Here is a 24,411-nt window from a genome sequence, read left to right on the forward strand (position 1 = left end):
TGCTATATTCGTTGTCAATTCTAGCAATACAACCATTAGGAACTCAGATCTAAGTTGTAATCGCAATGCGAATAATGCAGGTTATATTAATCACATTGTGAATTCAACTTAGAGCTGGGTTCCTAATAGTTGTATTGCTAGAATTGACAACGAATATAGCACTATATTCTCAATCTTCGTTATATTCTATCAATATAACCATTAGGAACTCAGCTCTAAGTTGCAATCGCAATGCAATTAATATAACCTGCATTAATCGCATTGTGATTACAACTTTCTCAAATCCGACAGTACATTCTAGCATGGAGCCGTTCATGGGGACGCTCCATGAGCACGGAAGTCGGCAGAAGCTCTAAGTTGAAATCGCAATGCGATTAATTCAAGTTCTATAAATCGCATTGCGATTTCAACTTAGAACTTCTGCCGACTTGCGTGCTCATGGAGCGTCCCCATCACCATGGGAACGACTCCATGCTAGAATGTACTGTCGGATTTAAGAAAGTTGAAATCGCAATGCGATTAATTCAAGTTCTATAAGTCGCATTGCGATTTCAACTTACCACACTCTGCGTCAACTACTTAATTTTCCATGGGAGTTTTGCCATGGATCCCCCTCCGGCATGCCACAGTCCAGGTGTTAGTCCCCTTGAAACAACTTTTCCATCACTATTGTGGCCACAAAGAGTCCCTGAGGGTTTTCAAATTCGCCTTCCTATTGAAGTCTATTGCGGTTCGACGTTCGCGAATATTTCCTTAAATTCGCGTTTGCCGTTCGCGAACGGAAAATTTTATGTTCGCGACATCACTAGTGATGAGCGTAGTGAGGTCATCAAAGGTCTTATTCCTCCAAGAAGAAGACAGAAGAGATGCCGGCTGCGCGAACAAGTGGATTAAATTATTTATTTTATTTTATTTTTTAACCCCTCCAGCCCTGTTGTACTATGTATTCTGTATTCCGAATGCTATTATTTTCCCTTTATAACCATGTTATAAGGAAAAATAATACAATCTACACAACACCTAACCCAAACCAGAACTTCTGTGAAGAAGTCCGGGTTCGGGTCTGGGTACCAAACATGCAGATTTTTTTCACGCTCGTACAAAACGCATTACAATGTTTTGCACCCGTGTGGAAAAAACGCAAACATGGAACGCAATCGCAGTGAAAACTGACTTGTTTTAGTGTTGAAATCGCACTATTTTCCCTGAACGCATCCGGCCCCAGTCCGCAACGCCCGTGTGAAAGAGGCCTAAGTCTTGCCGCCTGAGGCAATTGCCTCACCTAGCCTCATCGGTGGTGCACTCCTGCTTCAGAGTTTTTTATTTTTATTTTGGCAGAGCCACACAGCTTATGTTGTATAGCTGTAGGATGGATCTGACATAATAAAGAACATGTACCCCTAGAAATAAGAGTCATCCCTCTTCTGTCATGGTGGCCTGTGGTTGTCACCCATGTATTGCAGATGGCTGATGGGTACATTGGAATTCTCATTAGTGGAACGTTTTAAGCCCCACAGTCAATATGCTCAGCGACAGCCCAAAAATTGTCAGAAACTACAATTCCAGGAAACCATTTTGGCGTAGGGAGCGCTGACTTTCAAGCTAGGCTGTGAAGAGGATAGGCTTCTCATCTCAATGGACCACCATAGCTTCTATGATACAAATACTCTTGCATTAACGTATATAAAAAAAAAGACATCTTGTGTAAGTCTATGTTCACGTTTGCATCATACAGTAGCTTCCATTTCAAATTTTTGGCAGATCCAACCAGCGTCCAACAAGCCCGATCGTAGATAGAATAGTGATACAAAAGTGACGGCACCTCCGACAGAACAAAGACTGTGACAACAGACATGAATCCGGCCAATTCGTGAGATTGACGACCTCATACTTACCGGTGGTGACATTGCGGCAGCAGCTGGTTGAGTCGTTCCCATAGCGGATCACATACCGTGTACCAGACCGAAGGCTCATAAGTGACGTGTTATTCAAGCTGTTATCAGACGCTTGAATAATGTTCCCATCTATATCAGTTATATTCTGCAGGGAGAATCCCTCCGCCAGTCCAGTGACCGATATCTGGAAGGTCGACGCCTGGACGCTGATTGTTTGGCATTCAGGTATTTCTGTAAAGCAAATACATGGTTTTGAATACAAATTTCCTACAATTTTCTCTTTATAGCCCCAATGCAGACCTATGTGTCTCCACGGTTACAGACTACAAACACATGACTGATAAAGCCGTCATGCATTCCTTACTGCACCCGCTTCTCATTGCAGAGATTGCCCGCTGGTGTAGGGAGTCTTACCGGCAACACTCCCTGGGAAAAAGTATGCACATTATCTCTAAAGACTCTAGTGGCACCTATAGGGAGCTACTGTAAGTCACTGTATGACGGAATAAACAGCGGTCTACAGCGGTGGAGGAGTATCTGGCTGGACATTGACATACAAGGTGGCTACTTCTCGGTGGCATCTCCCTCCTTCTGCCATGCCTCCTGATGTCTGTAGATTACAAGAAAAGGAGGTGAGAGTGCAGTAACACATGACTACAGGATCAGACTACACATGGTTTGTTTGTAGTCTGTTGCCATAGAGACACATAGGTCTGTATAAGAGACATGAAACGGCAGAATTTTTTTTTTATCACTATTAACAAAATTGCCAGTTTTTTAATATTTATTAGAACAATAGCAATACAATGTTTAAAGGCTATTCAATCAATAAAACATGGTTCCATCAATTCAACTATACAATTAGTGGCATAAATAGTCATGAGGCTGACCCATGTTGCAGAAATATTACTAGTTGTAATCAGCTCGCATCAAAGTTTGTGTAAGGAAAAAGGCAAATCCCCTTTTCCTCAGCCGCAGTTAGAGACAGACCCAGGTGCTACCATCTTGATTTAATTCTGAGCTCAGTCTGCGTCCTTTATTTACTAACAAAAGATGTAAAAGGGGCTGTCCCAAGACAAGGATACAGGAAGTGATGACATATCATGGGACAGGGAGGGGCAATCAATGTGGCTGGCCAGACAATGCACACCCCCCCCATCCCTGTATAAGGAAGGATGAGTCATGCCCATTACCCGATCAGCCAGGTGGCCACCCACCCCCCATCACTGTCAGCATGGACCTCATTCAATACTGCTCCAAAGTGATCAGTATCTAATAAAAATCATTCTACTGGTTCTCATACTGACGGTTTTACCACTGGTCCCGATTCAGCCAAAGTACCCTCTGCTAGAGTGTTCTCTGGCTAAATCCGACACAGGGAGACAGATGACAATCTATAAAAACTCACACACGTCCTAAAGTAAAATGTCCGCATAATAAAATTTCCACAACACCCATGATATAAACTTATCAACTATCCACAGTATATGGGATAAGTATCTGAAGGGTAGGATGCCTTCCCACACCTATCACGAGAACAGGGACCTAAGTTCCATAAGTGAATAAAGTGGCTGCAGCGCTGCTGCTCCATTCATTCTCTATGGGACTGCCAGAGATAGCAGAGTAGAACAGCAGTGTGCATGTGCGACCACCACCCTGTATATCCTGGGACAACTGCTTATATACTGCTCCGAAACCACTCTCAAAGTGTCGTAAGCTTTTAAAAAATGTGATTCTCTCAAATAGGCCTGGAAGAACAAAGGAGAAAAAAAGGTTATACATTAAAGCATGCTACCTTTGTATAGTATTGAAGGCGCTCCTGGGTTTTATAGGTAGCATGCAGTCCTGGCATTGCAAGCCATCTCCAGTGGCATCCATTGAATACATATTGTGCAGATGACCCGAGAGCCAATACACCTCACTGCGCAGGCGCCAGATGCTGCTGGAGCTGGTTTTTTTATTGCAGGACTGCATGACTACCTCTTTAGAAAATTGCCACCCTGCATAACACTATGGGGGTCAGGGGTGTAGGGTAGGTATATTTAAGGACAGATAACCCTTTACCAATTATCTTCTCTGGTCGTCTCTTTTGTAATTGTCATGACATGTATGAGGATCTTTAGGAAGTAGGTGGACAGAACATGTGATGTTGGCGTTGGACAGGACACTCTATGAAGTACTGGGGACAAATAGCTAAATTAGGTCTACAGTAGGCAAGGTGGAAAGCTGGATTACTGTAGATCAGGCATGCTCAACCTGAGGCCCTCCAGCTGTTGCAAAACTACAACTCCCATTATGTCCTGCTGTAGGCTGATAGCTGTAGGCTGTCTGGGCATGCTGTTATGACATTTTGAATGGGCACCCATAAGCTTCAGGTTACACCTCTGGAGCTATTGCAGGTAGGGTAAAGGTCAGGGCAAGTTCACACTGAGTTTTTGGGCGCTGATTTTGGAGTATTTCTGCCTCAAAATCTTATCCAAAAAAAAAACACTTCAAAACCGCCTCCCATTCATATCAATGAGAGGCAGCACTTTTTTTTTTTTTTTTTTTTTTACACGCTGAATCTCTCATTGAAATGAATACGAAGCAGAAAAAACAGCTCCAAGTAACTCTATGCGTTTTGTGTGCGTTTTCTGCACAGATCTGCTTCAAAAACCTCAGGCTGAAAATTCAGCTTTGTATTGAACCAATTGGTAAAAATAAACAGGTAAAAAAAAATGCATCAAAAAAAGTCCAAAACCGCACACAAAAAAAACATGCTTTTTTTGCGCAGAGAAAAAAAGACACGTGAATTTTGCTCTGATTTTTTAGGTGTGTTTTTCAAAATCAATCGTGTGAACTGGCCCTTACAGTTAAGGAACAACATTTGCAGTATGCAGGAAAATAATGGTTAATAGGAAGTGTATAGGAAGCAATGACAGATGGGGAAGACTCAGGAAGAATTTATAATGGCAAATACAGTAATAAAGGCTGGCCATGAAACGAGCAGTGATGTGGAAATGAAAATTCTGTGTTTGACCACTAGGTGGCTCCAGAGAAGCAGTAAAGCAGGGAAGGAAAGCAGTAAAAAGTAAATAAGAGGAAGCTGCTGCTTACCATCACAAGAGGACACCGCCTGAAAAAAAGAATACAAAACATGTTCAGGTAACACTTATTAATGATAAAAAGGTGGCACTTCAGCACTGTAAATAAGCAGAGTGATAGTCACCAACATCTCCAGGGAGACCTGAGCTGGTGTATCTAAGCCCAATGTGGGCTACTGTTCTGCACAGCTAGTATCATGTGTGTCACTGTGCTGCCCAGCGGATGTATCTAAGTACTGTCTATAATGTGCAGTATGGCCTCATAGAACCACCCTGAACTAGATTCACAAAAGTCATAGGTTTAGCTCGGGCAGGAATGCTCCGGTCACCAGCAAGTCACGGGGCGCATTTATCACGCTAGTACTATGCATATTTTTGAGTTAGAAAGTATCATTTTCTTTAAAATTTTCATGCACACGATCGTTGTTTTGGTCTGCATCCAAGCCGCATTTTTTGCTGCTCGGATGTGGACCTATTCACTTCAGTGGGGTCAGAAAAGATGTGGACAGCATTCTATGTGCTGTCTGCATCCGTTGCTCCGTTCCATGGTCCCACAAAAAAAATAGAACATGTCCTATTCTTGTCCCTTTTTGCGGACTAGAATAGGAATTTATTTTATGGGTGGCTTTTGTGTTTCCGCAATTGGCTGACTGCAGAAAACTGCGTGGTCGTCTGCATTTAGCCTTATCATGTAATTCTATTTAGGTTGATAAGTAAGGGTGCATTCACATGACTGTAAGTGTTTTGCAGTCCACAAATTGCAGACCCAAAAAACACAGATGCCGGCCCTTGTGCGTTCCGCATTTTGCGGACTGCACATGGCCGGAGCTATATAGAAAATGCATATTCTTATCTGCGGACAAGAATAGGACATGCTCTATATTTTTGCGGGGCCACAGAACGGGAATACAGATGTGAACAGCATTTTTTGCAGCCCCATTTAAATGAATGGGTCTGCATCCGTTCCGCAAAATTCCGCATCTAAATCCGCCTGTGCCCGAAAAGAAGCGCCTCAATGGTCTTGGTGCATACCCACCTGGAGAGTTGAGTCTGATGCCCTCAGTGGGACACGCAGTGCACAGGCGCAGGCAGTGTTAGGCACTGCCGTGCGCAAGATTTAGATGTGATGCAACAAGGAAAGGGCAGGTGCTCTTATGGCTTGTATGTGACGTAGCAAGGGGGTGGGCGGACACATTGCAGCAGGGGGCGTCATGTCAGAGAGGAGGGGAGGTCGGCTTGGGCACTAACAGGGGGCCTGCCTGGGCTCCTTCATACCAAAATAACTCCCCTTCTGGACACCCTACTTGGCTCATTTACATGGGAAACAGTTTTTTGAGAAGATAGAAAACCCCAATTTCTGAAATAAAGGTTCACTTGGGAATAAGGTACTATATGCTAATAGGCAATTGCTTTACTTCCATAGCTATGATGTAGGTGACAGATTCACATGAAAGCAAAATTTAGCACAACTTACCACTGAAAACTTACGAAGAAAAGTACGCCAGCCCTGGAGTGGAGTAGAAATTAGGCTGTTTTTGCGACTAAATCAGTCGCAAAAAAAAAGGCAGAACTACATAAATAGGTTGAAAAAATGTGCAAAAGTTACAAAACTTTTGTATTAGTCTATAAAATGAAAATAGACAAACAAGGTGCAAAAGCCTCCAAAACAGACCCATTTTTGGTAGTAAATGCAACAAAAAAAATAAAACTAAGGCTCCATTCACACGTCCGTATAATGGGTCCGCATCCATTCCGCAAATTGCAGAACAGGTGCGGACCCATTCATTCTCTATGGGGATGGAATTAATGCGGAGAGCACACCTTTCCGGAGCGTTCCTCCCGATCTTCCGCTCTGTGGCTCCGTAAAAAAATTGAACATGTCCTATTCTTGTCCGCAATTGCGAACAAGAATAGGCAGTTCTATGGGGGTGCCGGCCGGGTGTATTGCAGACACTATAGTAAGGCTACGTGCACACAAACGTGGTCTGGTTCCGCATCCGAGCTGCATTTTTTGCGGCCCGGGTGCGGACCAATTCACTTCAATGGGGCCGCAAAAGATGCAGACAGCACTGTGTGCTGTCCGCAGCCATTGCTCCGTTCCGTAGCCCCAAGTAGTTTCCCCCCCAGTATAGAGTGACGTGATCATAACCCGCACTAAGGCTACAGTCACACAATAGTGAAGAAAAAATGCTTGTTAGGCCTCTTTCACGCCGGCGTGTGCGCCCCGTTGCCGTATTGTGGACCGCATTTGCGGATCCGCAATACACGGGTGACGTTCCGTGGGCATTCCACATCGCGGATGCGGACCCATTCACTTCAATGGGTCCGCAAATCCGGAGATGCGGAATGGTGCGGAACGGAAGCACTGAACGGAACCATACGGAAGCACTACGGAGTGCTTCAGTAGGGTTTGGTCCCGTACTTTCGTTCCGCAAAAAGATAGGACATGTCCTATCTTTTTGCAATCCGCTGCGGCTGCCCCACGGATTGTGCTCATGCATTGCGGCCCACGTTTGGCAGGCCGCAGCACGACCACGGGGCGCACACACCCGTGTGAAAGAGTTCTTAAAATGATTGAACTGACCATCCATTTTTTTACAGACACCTTTCTGAAAAATGGCCATTGAAAATGGCCCCCTTGTCTTGCACAGCGTAGAAGGCCTTAGAGGTTATATGGGATTTTTATACAGGTGACCTATCTGGATAGGTCATCAATATCACATTGGCGGGGGTCCGACTCCCTGGCAGCCCCACGATCATCTATTTAAAGAGGCTGCTCAGCTCACCAAAGATTCAGTGATTGCTGCGGCCTCCTCACAGCATATTAAGCACAGCGCCATACACAGTATTGTGGTTGTGCTTGGTATTGCAGCTCATCCCCATTCACTTGAATAGGACTAAGCTGCGCTTAGGTCATGTGACCGATGTGCAGTGACATCACTGGCCTAGAAAGAGGCCTAAGCACTTACGGAGCGCTGGGACCTCTTCGAACAGCTGATCAGTAGGGGTGCTGTGAATCTGACCCAGTCTGATATTGATGACCTATCCTAAGAATAGGCCTTAATATCAAATTCGCGAATAACCCGTATAATATCTACATAAACCAGCAGAAATTAGGAATGGAGAGAACCCCATGAAATAACCCTAAGGGCTCTTTCACACGAGCGATACGGATTGTGTCAGAGTTTGTTCAGAAAAAAAGATGGTATTTCACACAAGTTGAATCTGTTTAATTTTTTTTCAGTTGAGTTTGCGTTTTTACGGTCCAGATTGCATGCGTTTTTCACTTGCGTGAGGAAAAACTGAAGAATAACAATCTACATCTCCCAGCAACCATCAGAGAGAAACGCATTGCATCCGGATGTCTTCCGTTTTTCACGCAAGCCCCATTCACTTCTATGGAGTCAGGGCTGCGTGAAAAATGTAGAGCATGCTGCGATTTTTCCTGAACACAGAGATTGTGTGAAATGAATGGGTCAGGATTCAGTCCAGATGCTATCCGCTCACAACACGCATCACATCTGGACGGAAAACTCGCTTGTGTGAATTCATTTCAGTGGGTCTGTGCGCATGAATGTTGTTTTCACGCATCATCTCTTCTTTCAGGAGAAACGTGCATATTGTGCGTTTTTCACGCAGCTCTGGTTCCATAGAAGTAAATGGGGTTTGTGTAAAAAACTGAAGGCATCCGGATACTATGCGTTTTTCACTGATGGTTGCCGGAGATGTAGATTGTTATCCTTAGATTTTCTTCACGCGTGTAAAAAAAAACTTATACAATCTGGATGGAAAATATGCAGACAAAACTGATTAAGCGCTAATGCACACAACCGTATTTTTGGTCCTCATCTGACGTGGAACCATTCATCTCAATGGGAACGCAAAAGATGCGGACAGCACACCTGTGTTCTGTCTGCATCCATAAGTCTGTTCTGTGGCCCCCCCAAAAAAATTTAACATGTCCTATAGGACATTTCGGTCGGAGTAAAAAAAAAATGGCAGCCTGCACTCGGCCGGTATCTGTGTTCTGCGGGTCAGCGATTTGCAGACTTAAGCCTCATTCACACCTCAGCGTTCCACATGCGTGTGCTGTACGTGTTCTCCATGGACAGCACACGTCCCTATTTATTTTAATGTGTATTCACACATCAGCGTTTTAGCATGGTCCGTGGGTACGTTTTTTAGCACGGATGCATGCTCGGTTTTGTCCGTGTTCACGGGTCCATCACGCCGATTGTAGCCTAAGGGTCCGTGAAACCCACAGTATTCATATAGAGTAACCCATATGACAATATAATCCAGGGGTGCACAACCTGCGGCCCGGGGGCCACATGTGGCCCGTGATACCATTCAGTGTGGCCCCCAACCATCTCGTAACAGGCATGTATGCCTATGTCTTGTGGCTGCTCACATGTATTTTTCATGTATTTCTCCCATTAGATGGGAGTCCTGGAAGTGTAACTAGACATTTTTGGTATATACTGTGTGTTCAATATGCCATAAGTACAATATTTCTGTTGTTAATACACCTTTAAATTTTAATTTCGGCCCTCGTCATTGGTTCAGTCTGGCGATGTGGCCCCCAACCAGGAAACGTTGTGCACCCCTGATATAATCTATAAACTCAGCATCGCAGTAAAGCAATCTGGACAGAAGGGAATGCTCCCAGGTCAGATGCCACTTTACTGTAATTTTAAGAATGTAAAACTTCAGGTATGGCCACCGGGAAATTCCTACAAAGGTTTTGCGCATATTTTGGTGACAAAAAATGTACGATTCTTCCTGGTATGACCTGCATGTAAGGGTCCATTCAAACGTCTGTTGTTTCTTTTCTGGTCTGTTCCGTTTTTTGCGGAACAGATCTGGACCAGTTCTGTACCCATTCATTTTCAATGGGTCCTGAAAAAAATCGGACAGCACAATATCGCTAGGATATGCCCCCATTGTCTGATAGGTGAGACACTGTAGGGAGCACTGTTACTGTAGGACCCCAGATTTCCCAGGGTCCGTCCACCACCAAGCCCTAATCCCTGCCTCTCCCATAGAAGTAATGGGAGCTTGCCGCGCATGCGCCGCCCATGCTCCTATTCATTTCTATGGGGCAGATGGCAATAGCCGAGCCAGCACTCGGCTATTTTCGTCAGCCCCATAGAAAAGAATCGAGGGCGGCTGCGCATGCGCAGTGCGCTCTCCTTCACTTTCGGGGGTTCCGTTCTCGATATAGGTGCAGGTCCCAGCTAGGGGTGGGCGATATGGCCTAAAATCTATATTGCGATATAATTTTAAGCATGTGCGATATGCGACATATATTGCGATATATTGTTTTCTATATTGTTTTCTATATTGGGGGGGGGGGGGACTCCCTCCTCCTTCCTCCTTCCTTATTTATTAACTATTGGCCTCCTTAAGGGCTAGAACCCTTGTCATATTCACCCTAATAGAGCTCTATTAGGGTGAATAGGACTTTACACTCTCCCTGCTGCCCTGTGCATAGTGCACACAACAGCAGGGAGCTGACCATGGCGGCAGCCTCTGATCTGCCCCCCGCAGCCTCTGATCTGCCCCCCCAGCCTCTGATCTGCCCCCCCAGCCTCTGATCTGCCCCCCCCAGCCTCTGATCTGCCCCCCCAGCCTCTGATCTGCCCCCCCCCAGCCTCTGATCTGCCCCCCTTCCCCAGCCTCTGATCTGCCCCCCTTCCCCAGCCTCTGATCTTCTCCCCAGCCTCTGATCTGCCCCCCTTCCCCAGCCTCTGATCTTCTCCCCAGCCTCTGATCTGCCCCCCTTCCCCAGCCTCTGATCTGCCTCCCTTCCCCAACCTCTGATCTGCCCCCTCTGGTAACGCAAACCCCCCCTCCCTCCCTCGCCAGTATTAATCATTGGTGGCAGTGGCCACAGGGTCCCCCTCCTCCCCCCCATCATTAGTGGCAGTTTGCAGTTCCGATCGGAGCCCCAGCAGTGTAATGCTGGGGCTCCGATCGGTTACCATGGCAGCCAGGAGTCACGCTGCTGAAGTCCTGGCTGCCATGGTATGTTAGTGAGCAGAGAGCAGCGCATTATACTCACGTGCGCTGTGGCCGCCGGTCGCTCCTTCTTCTCATAGGTCTGTGCGGCGCATTGCTAATGCTGTAAGCATTAGCTATCCGCCGCACAGACAGAAGAAGGAGCGACCGCCGGCCACAGCGCACGTGAGTATAATGCGCTGCTCTCTGCTCACTAACATACCATGGCAGCCAGGACTTCAGCAGCGTGACTCCTGGCTGCCATGGTAACCGATCGGAGCCCCAGCATTACACTGCTGGGGCTCCGATCGGAACTGCAAACTGCCACCAATGATGGGGGGGGAGGAGGGGGACCCTGAGGGATATGGCCGGCACATTCATTGGTAGTGCAGTGGCCACAGTCCCTCCCCTCCTCCTCCTCCTCGGTCCTCATTGGTGTTCAGCGGCAGCCGCGCACAGTGGGGAGGGAGGGACTCCCTCCTCCTTCCTCCTCCCTCCGCTGTGCCGGCCGGCTCAGAACATGGTGCGCGCGATCATATCGCGGTCCGGCGATATGGCGAAAATCCATATAGTGGCCCAAATTCATATCGCATATCGCCTATATCGCCTATATCGCCCACCCCTAGTCCCAGCAGTGGGACCCGCACCTATAAGACAATGGGAGCATATCCTAGCGATATGCCCTCATTGTCTGAGATCAGAAAACCCCTTTAAAGGGGTTCTCTCACTTCAGCAAATAGCATTTATTATGCAGAGGAAGTTAACACTGCAACGTAGACAGCATGCAGGTAAACAATGAAGAGGACGCAGCTCTTGCACTACTGCCTTCAAACAGCTGATCAGCGATTGTGCCGACAGTTGGATCTCCACTAACCTGAAATTGATGACCTATCGTGCGGATAGGTAAACCAGACTACCCCTTTAAGGCTACTTTCACACTAGCGGCAGGACGGCTTTGTCTTGGTACCAGCAGGCTTCCCCCTAGCAGTGTTCCCGGTGAGGTCACTGGCTCTGATGGACAGGCTATAGCGCTGCCCTAGCCATTTTACAGGCTAGGGCAGTGCTAAAGCCCGTGTAAGGCCCCAGAGTGGCAGTTAGTTCCAGTTTAGGTCTTCCCTACATAGGGGAAGGGTCTAATTTACCCCCTGCTAGGGGAAGGTTTTTAGCTTACCCCCTTCTAGGGGTAAGGTGTGCAGCAGGTGCACGTCCCTATTGGACGTGTCTTGCATAAGCCAGCTGAAGCACCTTCAGCTCAGCTGGATATGGAGGCAGAAGCTTAGAGCCTCAGGTGCCAGGAGAGAGAGACTCCCTGGTATAGCATAATTCTGAGTCAGACTAAGGCTACTTTCACACTAGCGTTCGGCTGTCCGCTCGTGAGCTCCGTTTGAAGGGGCTCACGAGCGGACCCGAACGCAGCCGTCCAGCCCTGATGCAGTCTGAATGGAGCGGATCTGCTCAGACTGCATCAGTCTGGCGGCGTTCAGCCTCCGCTCCGCTCGCCTCCGCACGGACAGGCGGACAGCTGAACGCTGCTTGCAGCGTTCGGGTGTCCGCCTGGCCGTGCGGATCCGTGCGGATCCGTCCAGACTTACAATGTAAGTCAATGGGGACGGATCCGTTTGAAGATGCCACAATATGGCTCAATCTTCATGCGGATCCGTCCCCCATTGACTTTACATTGAAAGTCTGGACGGATCCGTACGAGGCTATTTTCACACTAAAGCTGTTATATGCTAAAATAATGCAGACGGATCCGTTCTGAACGGAGCCTCCGTCTGCATTATTATGATCGGATCCGTTCAGAACGGATCCGATCGAACGCTAGTGTGAAAGTAGCCTTAAAAAGTGAAGTTGCAGCCCCAAGAGAAAGCTAAATTACACAGCTATCCTGTCAGCACAGCAGAGCCAGAGAGTAACAGATGTAGCAGAGAGAAGTTTGCCTGCCACAATTAATGCCAAAGCCTGCTGGTACCAAGACAAGGCCTGTAAATCGTTTGGAGAAACGTTTATTGAGAGTAAAGCTGTTATTGAACTTCATTACAAGGTCTGGACTCAATTTATTATTTATCCCACCATTCAACAACCCCCCCTTTCATCGCTTCGGGGGTCAACGCCTGGGGTCCAGCGTGTCCCGGTAGGAGCATTGTGACATGTGCACCAACATTAAGGGACATTTAGGCCACTCTGCAATTGCTACACCTGGGTACCATCCACAGTATCACTAAAAGGGGCCCTGTGCCCTTGTTGCTTCATTGCAACTGGCATCACAAAACAAGTACTAGTACTCTTAAAGGGCCCTGGGGGGATTTGCCCACTGCACCCGCCCATTAGTGACAATGGCATCACTGGGCTCACTGCTAGGCGGAAGAGGCTGCTTGGGTGAAAACGAGTCTACGTCCGGGTTCAGCTCTCAACCTGACAACCCCTTTAAAATCCAGCTCTACTATGTCTAAGACGCTGAGCTTTTCTTCACTGGGTACATTCTAATGGCTGCATCTGAGGAACACAGTATTGCAATCGTAAGCAAACTCAGCACTGCTACATTTGTACATAGAATTACTTATAATCACCATTGTCCTATTATAACATGAAGAGAAGTCTTCAGTGTCAGACACTTCTGTGGTCGGGGATATCAATCCTGGTTAGGATATCCTGTGAGATATGGACCAATCAGTAAATGGCTCGTCTTACAAATACCACATTGAGGGGTTAATAACTTGTGGGGGGCAAAGTGAGCTCCCCCATACAATGTGACACATGTGCATTATACACGCAGCCCAAATCCTGCCAGCAGCAATCACCGCTCATAGACAGGAGATCCCCAGATCCCTACAGGATCCCCAGTAATCCATGTGTTCGTGACTTTTCAGAGCATCTCCTATATATGGTTCCTGCACTGTGGTTTAGTGTACCCCTAGGACAGACCATCAGTGTGTGATCGGTGCGGGTCCAAACAGCTGGACCACCATGAATAATTCCTTTTAAAAGGGGTTATCCATACTATAAAACATTCGCCCCAATGCCTAGGCCCCTTATAGATTATACCCCGGCAACCGCATCGGTCCTGATCCCTGCATGGCCGCCGCTGCATCTCCTAGCATCATGGGTGATGCTAGGGAAGCTCGTCCCGCTATTGGCTGCTTCCCCCCAGTCGCCGGATGTTTTAAGACATGCAGTGGCGGCGGCCGTGCGGGGATCAGGAGCGACGTGGGTGTCAGGGAGCGGAGTAAGTATAATCTATATGAGGGGCCCGGGCATTGGGGGGCATGTTTTATAGTTTAGATAACCCCTTTAAGAGTTCATGGAGACGTCCGCAGCCGTTTTGCAGTCTGCAAATTGTGGATCCGCAAAACACAGATACCCGCTGTGTGCATTCCGCATTTTGCCGAACGGCGCAGCTGCCCCCTAATAGAACAGTCCTATCCTTGTCCGTAATGCGGATAATTCTAGGTTATGTTCTATTTTTTTGCGGACTGGCCTTGTGGACACAGAATGCACACAGAGTCATTTAGATTTTTTTTCTTGTGGCCCCTATGAAGTGAATGGTTCCGCATACGGACTGCAGCATAAAACGGACTCGGACAAAAAATATGTTCATGTGCATGAGCCCTAATCCAGAGGATCCAATAATTCAGAATTTGTCAGTACAGAACAGCAGAACACGTGACTGTACAGAAAGGGTCTATATACTTTTTTTTGAACATCCAATAATCCAGAATATTTGATAATCTGACAGGTTTTTATGACACACAAATATACTACAACTGTACAAACGCATTAATACAACCCATGGGAGGAAACGACATAGAAGCTGGCGAGTGTATATACATAGCCCTATATACTGCACAATCTTAAATATAGACTTATGTAGCAGAGTCAACACAGTTATCACAGTACAGACGTATGTAGCCCAAAAGAACGAAGTGACAACTTCAGCACTGCTACATCTATGTGATGCTGTCACCGGTGGTCTCACCTTAGGTAAGAGCAGTGCTGTGAGGATGAGCAGGAGCTGCAGCACAGGAGGAGTCGCAGCCCCCATCTCCAGGACTTGGTCACCCAATCAGGCTGTAGTGTCCCCCCAGTACATGGCAGAGAGTCTGTGGATCCTGTCACCCGGCGTCTGCAGCCTCAGACCTTGCTCTAACTCTCATGCTCCACAGTAATAAGATCTGGAGGGCAAAACACAACTCTTTTGGGTGGAGCAAACTCCAGTGTCAAAATGCAGGGCCCATTAACACCTTCTGTACTGGCTGGGATACCTCTAACCTCTGAGTAGAGATGAGCGAATTTCCGCTTATGAAATTCGTTCACGCTTCGTTTGGCGGTAAAAGGTGAATTGCGTTATGGATTCCATTTCCACGAACCATAACGCAATTCTATGCCGTTATTCGTTCCGTCATAATAGAAGTCTAATGGGCTGCCCTGTAGTCACTGGCTGGGGAAGATGAGGGGTCTTCTGTCCTAAATTCCTTTCCCACCAGGATTTTGAGGAAGTCCTTCTCCTTCTTCTCCCCATTCACATTCCTGTAGAAAGCAGAGAAACTCACATTGTCATGTGTGCAGCCAGGGAGTTAAAGACACAAGGAAGACCCCTGGTAGCCCCCCCTAGTGGTTACTTTGCTCACTGATGGATCAGTCTACCATCAGATCTCCCATCAGCAGCACATTGATTCCAAGGCTCCATAGTGACTTAAAGGGGTGTTCCGCATACCCCTTTAAGGGCTGATTTACGCAGCCTGTGTGTCTGCCGCTTCATCTTAACCGACCAGGGCTTCCCTGACCTGAATTGACTGTATCATAGAGATTTATAGTGCAGTCGGCTCCTATCTGATCTTGGGTCTAATGTACTGTTCTCACATGTTGGTATAAGTACACTACATCAGTACTGACTGCACTATGAATCTCTATGATGCAGTCAGTTCGGCTCAGGAGAGCCGCGGTTGGACCACGTCTCCCGTGCCGATTGCAGTCGTGTAAAAATGCCCTTAGGCCTCTTTTACATGAGCGTGACGGATTGGCTCCGGATGCGTTCAGGATGTGTTCAGTGAAACTTACACCATTTTGCAAGCGAGTTCAGTCAGTTTTGTCTGCGATTGCGTTCAGTTTTTTCCGCGCGGGTGCTATGCGTTTTTTCACGCGTGTGATAAACATTTTTACAAACAACATCTCTTAGCAACCATCAGTGAAAAACGCACTGTATCTGCACCTGCTTGTGCAATGAGCAGGACACTGGTACAATGCAGTGGGTCAGGATAGATATGTGTATAAGTTTATAGTTTGTTCGTGATGCCAATTGCAGCTTGAGCAGGTACTGTAGCAGGGCTCTTTAAGATGTTATAGCTTACGTACCAGGTGAGGAATGCCAGAGGGGGATAATGTCTCTGTGTATTGTCAACGGTGTCTCCTACCTTGGTAAGGCTGGACTCCTAGATCCTGGCTCACCTGCAACAAAATGAGTGCTTTGCTAGTAGGAGTAATTGAGGAACTTGGTAGCAGTAAATGAGATCCAGACTTGAAATATAATCCAACTTGTCTTTACTGAATGGCAGCTTTAAATCCATACGAGTTACAGCAATAGTCTTGGGTCCCAGCAGGTATAGGCAATGTATGGCAGGGATTAATATCTCTTCTGCTCCTATACTATATACCTGGAGAATGTGGCAGGTATTTATCTTCTGCTATGTCTGTCTTCTGCTTGGTATGGGCCTGACTAGCTGAGGAGGAATTTGGCTTCTCCTGGACTCTGGATAAGTAGTCACAGGACTGCTCGCAGGGAATGATTCTTCCTGGAGATCTGTAGTTCTGGAGGTGTTGCTTGGTTGTCTACAGTTTAGGCTGAAGGGCTCAGACTGGGAGGATGGATCCTTGGCCTCAGCCGAGGCTGGATCTTAGGTTGGGATCCCTGTAACTGGGAACTCCTACTAACGCAGCCTGCCCCTAGCAGGGGTGGCTGATACACTAACTTAACTTCCTTTTCTTCTTCATGAGACAGGACATGGGAACAGCCCACCTCTGCTCATACAGGGAAGACTAGACTGGACTGCACATTCAGCACCCAAAACCTGTGACTTATTTCAGTACAATACATGGAAAAGGGGTTTTGAATACTTCATCCGCATGTATTGGGGGGAAAATACCATTAGGACACACCTGTTATCAGTGATTCCAGCTAAAATACATTGGGGGTCATTTATGAAAGACCGGCTTTGTACGCCCCTGCGCTGCCAGAGGAAGCGCCTAATTTATGACAAGGTGCAAGATATATTATAAATTAGGCGCATCAATGGCAGTTTATGCGTCAGGAGTGAAACTACACCAGCCTCAGCTTGCAGCAGTTTTCACTCCTATTTTACGCCTGTTTCCAAGCAAAAAAAATTGTAACCTTGCAGGGAATCTGTGGCAGGCGCAGCACTATGAAGTGCTTTTTGCGCTGTGGCATTAGAAGAATTCTGATATCTGTGACTTTTCGTCTAACCAGACTGTCTGTTACTCTGTAATTCCTCTAGCGCCGTTCTATGGAAACAGTAGGTTTAAAGAGCACAACAAATGCTTGAAATAACATTTTTTTTTTACTTCAACTATTCTTCATATAATACACTGCCACCTCCGCAGCAGATAGTCTATGTACATAACAAGTGTTGAAAAGATATCACAAAACTGAGGTATGCATAAGATGGGGGTTCAACTGTTCAATCTTGTCCTTCAACATAAAATGGTGGATATATTTCTCTCTTCAGTATCTGTACTCCCACACTAAGTTATTTAAGCACTTTATGATCTCTCTAAAAGGTATATCTTAGGTCTAACTAATAGTTCTACTTGCTGAATTTGGTCGAAATTTGCAGTATGCAGTTAGCAGTAGCTATTTGTAGATTGGTTGAGTATGATCTGGTATGGTTGTATGCAATTTGGATTGCAATATGGAATTTGAATTTGTATGGTATTTGCACTTGCTTGTGGTAGAACTGTAGGTAAACACACATATAACTGGTTCAGTAAACAGTTCTAATCATTACATTATCAATAGGAAAATTGTATAACAGTTTTAAATACCTATTTTGGCCTCTCTGTTCCATAAAACATAGCTCTTAGTGGAGTGTGTCTGTTCAGCTCCTCTCTCTTGTGAATAATGCTTCCAGCAGCTCCTGCTAGGGGAATTTCCCACACAAGCTGTGTGTGAGGCTGGCTGTAATTGATCAAAACTCCTGGGCTATGTGAGGCTAGCTAGGATTGGTCAAGACCCCTGCTTAGCAGCAACAGTTTAACTCTATGCTTTCTGTTGTGTCTGCTGTGTCATTGAGCTTACCTTACATTATATAATAAATCTTAAAGGCATACTATCTTTTCTGCTTCCGTGAACACAAAATATAACAGTTATATGACATCCAAACATGAAGTCACTGTAAATAACTCTGCTTTTGTCTTTAACACACAAACATAGGAACTGTATTAAGATTATTGGCAGATCTAGCTGTATAAACACACAATCTGTATTAGCAACCTAGGACAGGTATTAGATGGCCAGCTACAGAATGAGACTAGTAAGAGTCCTATTACACAGGCAGATGCCTGGCCATACCGAGCAACGATCGACGAGGGAATCGGAACTCGTTTAAAAGACATGTTGCACTGCCTGATATAAACTGAATGGGGATGAACAAGATTGTTCATTCCCAATACATTTTGCAAACTGTTGACAGGACATTATAGTAGTTATATTCTTTTACATAGGGGGTGGTATTATAGTAGTTATATTCTTCTACATAGGGGGCAGTATTATAGTAGTTAATAGTCTTGTACATAGAGCAGTATTATAGTAGTTATATTCTTGTACATAGAGCAGTATTATAGTAGTTATATTCTTGTACATAAGGGCAGTATTATAGTAGTTTTATTCCTGTACATACAGTAGGAGGCAGTATTATAGTAATTATATTCCTGTACATAGGAGGCATTATTATAGCAGTTATATTCTTGTACATATGAGCAGTATTATAGCAGTTATATTCTTCTACATAGGGGCACTATTATAGTAGCTATATTCATGTACAGATGAGGCAGTATTATAGTAGTTATTTTCTTCTACATAGGTTCAGTATTATAGTAGTTCTATTCTTAACCATATTTCTTTTTATTGAAAGAAATCAGAGCCGAAGCCCACACATGTCATGACAAGTATGATAATAAAGCTTCAAATGACATTCAAGCATACATATCATGGGTACATATTACAAGCCATCATTGCCAATGGACAATTAACTGATATCAAGGAAATAAGAAGTGGAAAGGAGGGGTGAGGGTCAAACAGGGGGGGAAGGAAGGGAGGGAAACAAGGAGGCGAAAAGACTTCTGCTCTATTACACAAATTTCCTATGAGCTTTCCATGGAGACCACAACCTTAAGAAGCGAGAACGTGAGTTGTTCTCCCAGTGTGCAAGCTCCTCAAATCGGTATATCTGGTCCACTTTGTCAGACCACATGGGGAGAGATGGAGGTGACTCATTCTTCCACAGAAAAGGTATGAGTAATTTAGCCGCTGTCAGCAGCATGGTCGGGAGATCATGTTTAGAGGGAGTAAAAGAGCCATTGGGACACCACAATAGAACAAGCTTAGCGTCCAACAGTATCTCAGTGTCGCATATCTGGTTGACCAATGTCTCAATCGACGTCCAAAACGGTTGGATTTTAGGGCAGGTCCACCAAATATGCGACAAAGAACCCGTGCCTGTACCACATCTCCAACAAACTTCAGGGATCTCCGGGTTGAGTTTATGCAAAAACTCAGGTGTCTTATACCACCTGCTAAGAAGCTTAAAGGAATTCTCCTGAATCCTCACACAACGGTTAAAGCCGTGCGAGTGAGCCAGGATGAACGCCTTCTCCGGCTCAGTAAAGGACAAGGAAAGCTCCCGTTCCCAGGAGGTCATATAACCCAGCTCAGGAGGAAGGGCGGAGAGAATTTCTCTATACATCTGAGACAGCGGTCTTAAGGGAGGCTTGGTGGACAGAATCTTCCTTTCCAGCCAGGAAGGTGAGCTATGCCCCTTAGAAGGTACAAAACAATTTTTAATATCTCGCCGGAAAACCGCTAACTGGAAAAAGGGTGCAGCTTTGACCTCTGGGAGGTCCAACACCGAGTCCCATTTCAAACTACCATCCGGGAGAAGGACATCTCGCAGAGAAATGCCAGCGAGCCTGGACCAAATCCCGGAGGGGTTTAACACAGCAGGGTGGATGTGACTTTGTAATAGGTTTAGTGGCATGTCGGGATGAGGAAACATAAAAGTATGGGACTGAACCATCTTGGACCATTCCACCAACATGCCCTTCCAAACCGGAGAGGAGCAGTAGTGGTTAGCTGAAATAGGCCTAACGCCCCACAGGGTAAGCAACTCCCGGCTTGTAAACAATGCATTCTCCAAACGGGAGCAAAGGGAAGTAGATTGGCGAGATATAGTGGCTACGCATCTACAGAGCTGGACCGCAGTATAATACAACTTTACATCCGGCAACCCAAAGCCTCCAAACCTCCTATCTCTCGTGAGAACAGAATATGCTATACGTGGCGATTTGCCGTTCCATAGAAAGCGTGTAAACACCCTGCGAATTTCAGTAAAATAAGAGTTCGGCAACCAAACGGGGAGGGTTTGCAGCAAATACAGAAATTTGGGGAGGATGAAGGTCTTAATGTAGTTCTTTCTCCCTACCCAGGAGACAAATGGGAGTTTCAAGCTCTGTAGATGCGCACGCACAGTTTTCAGGAGCGGTATATAATTAAGGGAAGCCAGATCCCGAACATTGGCTGATATGTGAGTCCCCAAATACACAATGTCTCTGGCGGCCCAAGTGAATGGAGTAGCACGCTTAAGAGCATTAATCACTACCTGTGGGCAGGAAATGTTGAGCGCCATGGATTTCCCGTAGTTGATTTTAAAATTGGATATGAAACCAAATTCTTCAAATATATCTAGTAGTTTGGGCAAGGCCTCCTTAGGATTGGAGGTCATGACTAAGAGGTCATCCGCGAAGGCTGCAGTAACATGCGTACAGGAACCGATCTGGAGTCCCTTAATATTTGGGTCTGCCCTTATTTTACACAGGAGGGTCTCCATCACTAAGATAAATAGTGCAGGAGAGAGGGGACACCCCTGCCTCGTCCCGTTAGTGATGCGAAATGGTGGCGACAAAGCACCGTTGACTTTGACCCTGGCAGAGGGGGACGAATATAGGGTGAAAATGGCTGCAATGAATTGGTCTGGGAGGCCAAACTTCGACAGGGTCCGCGACATATAATGCCAACCGACCCTATCGAAGGCCTTTTCCGCATCAGTACTCACCAACACCAGAGGCTTTGAGAATCTTTTAGCCCAATTAACAAGATGGAGGAGCCGAACCGTATTTTCCGACCCCTGTCTGCCACGGACAAAGCCCACTTGTTCCTCATGAACAATGTCAGGAAGAACATCCTGGAGCCTGGCAGCCAGGATCTTTGCCCACCACTTCACATCACAATTAAGCAAAGAGATCGGCCTATAGTTACTGCAGCAAGTCGGATCCTTATTCTCCTTATGCAGGACCGTGATGTGCGCCATTAAAGAGTGAGGGGCTAAGGAGCCTCCAGAAAGAAGGAAATTGCACAGATCCCTGAAACGAGGAACTAAAATGTCCTTAAAGGACTTGTAGTAAGTGATGGAAAAGCCATCTGGGCCAGGGCTTTTGCCCGAGGGGATGGTCGAGAGCACTTTATGAATCTCCGAATCAGTAATGGGTCTAGTTAGCTGTGAAGCCTTGGATGGGGAAACAGAAGGGAGGTCCAAGGTCTGTAAAAACCTATCTGTGGCCTCTGAAAGATCACCTGCGGTGGCCCCTTCAGGAGAGGGTAGATTATACAGAGCTTCATAAAAGGCGCAAAACGTTTTAGCAATATCTGGAGTGGATTTGTGTGTTTTACCTTTGGGGTCCTTAACAGAGGAAACAAAGGAGTCAGAAAACTGCTTCTTCGCAATCGCCGACATCAGTCTGTTTCCTCTATCCCCATGTGCATAGGCTTTAAATCGTGAGCGCAAGACCAATTTAGCTGAAGTGACATTCAATGTGTTTTTTAAACGTATTCTAGCCTCAGTAAGCTCCGACATATATTGCTTAGCCTGTGACTCCTTGTGGGAGGATTCAAGGCGAGCAATCTCCGCTAGCAAAGCATCCAGTGCCTGCGTCCTTTGCTTCTTCACATACGCCCCCAGAGCAATAAGTTCGCCCCTCATGACTACTTTGTGGGATTCCCATAATATAGAGGGAGAAGGAGGGGAGTCAGGCGTATCGTTAAGTCTAAAGAATTCGGAAATCCTTGTCCCAATTTTGCTGGCATGAGTGGGATCTAAAATCAGGGTGTCATTAAGACGCCATAGGCGTTCCTTTCTTTGTGGCCCAAACAGGGAGAGATCAATGATGACAGGAGCGTGATCGGACAGTGTGATGCTGCCAATCCGGGCCCCAGAGACACTGCGCATATGTGAGTCAGACAAAAACAAATAATCCAATCTATGGAAGGATGACTTGGCATGTGAATAAAATGTATAATCACGGCCACTGGGATTCAAGGTACGCCAGACATCCCGGACCTTCAATTTTCTCAGGGCAGTTTTAAGCCTTTTCAAAAGCCTATACGATATCGACGGTTTGCCCACAGAGGTATCCACCGCCGGTTCTAAGGCAACATTGAAGTCGCCCCCCAAAACTAGCAATCCATCAGAGAAGGATGACAGTAAGTCCAGGGTCTGAACGAGCCATGGCACTTGCCCTCTGTTAGGCGCATACAAATTAGCAAACGTAACCGGAGAGTCTCCCAACACTCCCTTTACAAAAATGTACCTACCCTCGGGGTCCGCTAAAATAGAGGTATGCTTAAATGGGAGATTTTTGTGCAGAGCAACACTTACTCCCTTGCTAGCAGAGTCATGAGTACTATGAAACCACTGAGCAAATTTCTTAGGAGGAAGATTGGGGATTTTACCTGTTCTAAAATGAGTCTCCTGTAGAAAAGCCACTGAAACTTTATCCTTCAGGAGGAGAGATATGATCTGGGACCGTTTGCATGGCTCGTTCAGCCCATGGACATTTAGTGAGGCGACTACAATGGAAGACATAACATTAGATACTCAAGGGAGAAATAGCGTCTGATACCCATGAAAGTGTCAAAGAACACATAGTATGTATGAGCAGAATACAAAAGCGTCCATTTGCTTTCGTGACGACATATTCCAATGTCAATCGCGGAGAAACAAATAAATCAGGCACCTTCTAAACCCGATGAAGAAAGTGGTAATGCGTGCCTCCAAACTTATAACCAAAAATAAAGATAAAGAAAATCAGGTGGGGGCCCTCCCCATCTTGCCTCTACTCGAGCGCTCCTGTCTGCCTGGTGAAGCCTTCTGCCAGGCCGAGACACGTGGTGGAACCGGTAGGGGGCCATCCTGGTCTGCAGGCAACCATGAAGGGATATCCACCGGAGGGACATCCAGCGAATTCCAGACCGAAGAGAGATCCGCAGGGGATCTTATGGTAAGTACTTTACCGTTCCTGGAGACAGCAAGCCCAAAGGGATACAGCCACCTGAATGGCGTAGATGTTTTCCTCAGGACATCCAGGAGGGGCTTCATCAGACGTCGCTTCGCCAAAGTGGATGGCGCCAGATCCTGGAACATCTGAAATGGCGTGCCTTCATACTCCAGTACCTCCATCTCTCTCTGTTTCTTCAAGAGGGCCGCAGTATCCACGTAGCTTAATAGGCCGCAGATGACATCCCGCGGAGGTTCCTGAGGCTTGGGCCTGGGGCGCAGCGCCCTATGTATTCTTTCTACCACAATGCCCGCCGCTCTCTCAGGATCAAGCAGCATGGAGAAAATTTCGCGCGCTACCGTCGGCAAGGCCTCAGCCGCAATTGATTCAGGTAGGCCGCGTATTCTAATGTTGCGCCTTCGGCTGCGGTTCTCCTGGTCTTCCAGCTTTAAAAAAGCCTCATTCAGTAAAGTCTTATGAGCCGCCAGCACCTCCGAAGCTTTGTTTTCATAAGACATGATGGATTCCTGCGCTTCCTCTAACGCGACCACCCTCTGGCCCAAATGCCGCAGGTCGTCCTTTATATCAGAAAGATCCTGTTTGATAGGCGAGAGGGCTGATTCCAGGACCCGTCTGAGAGTCCGCTCTGACATAGGTGGTTCTCTGGGCCTCCTATCCGAGGTATCGGAGCCGCTGCCAGCATCGGAGAGGTCTCCTACGTCAGAGTCATGGGCTGCAGATTCCGCCATATTAGGGCCTTTCTGTGCCACCAGCCTCGGCGTTTTCCGGAGAAACTTCTCCATTTCTGGTTGCTTGGAATGCCGTGGGGTCGTCTCTGCACTTCCTCTAGCTTTGTCCTTGCCAGGTTTCCCCAT

General features: G+C 46.5%; 1 protein-coding gene across 1 annotated transcript in view; it reads right to left on the bottom strand.

Annotated features, from left to right (window-relative positions):
• LOC122920743 (receptor-type tyrosine-protein phosphatase beta-like) overlaps positions 1-24,411 on the bottom strand; it is a 117,131-nt gene extending 92,720 nt beyond the window's left edge. The window contains exons 1-5 of the mRNA XM_044270457.1: positions 23,553-24,411; positions 22,918-23,108; positions 21,319-21,942; positions 4,992-5,010; positions 1,896-2,126 (exon numbers count right to left, since the gene is read on the bottom strand). Coding sequence (XP_044126392.1) covers positions 1,896-2,126; positions 4,992-5,010; positions 21,319-21,942; positions 22,918-23,108; positions 23,553-24,411 — 1,924 coding nt within the window. The remainder of the gene's footprint in view (positions 1-1,895; positions 2,127-4,991; positions 5,011-21,318; positions 21,943-22,917; positions 23,109-23,552) is intronic.

Source organism: Bufo gargarizans, chromosome 10 (assembly GCF_014858855.1).
Source record: "Bufo gargarizans isolate SCDJY-AF-19 chromosome 10, ASM1485885v1, whole genome shotgun sequence".
Lineage (NCBI taxonomy): Eukaryota > Metazoa > Chordata > Amphibia > Anura > Bufonidae > Bufo > Bufo gargarizans.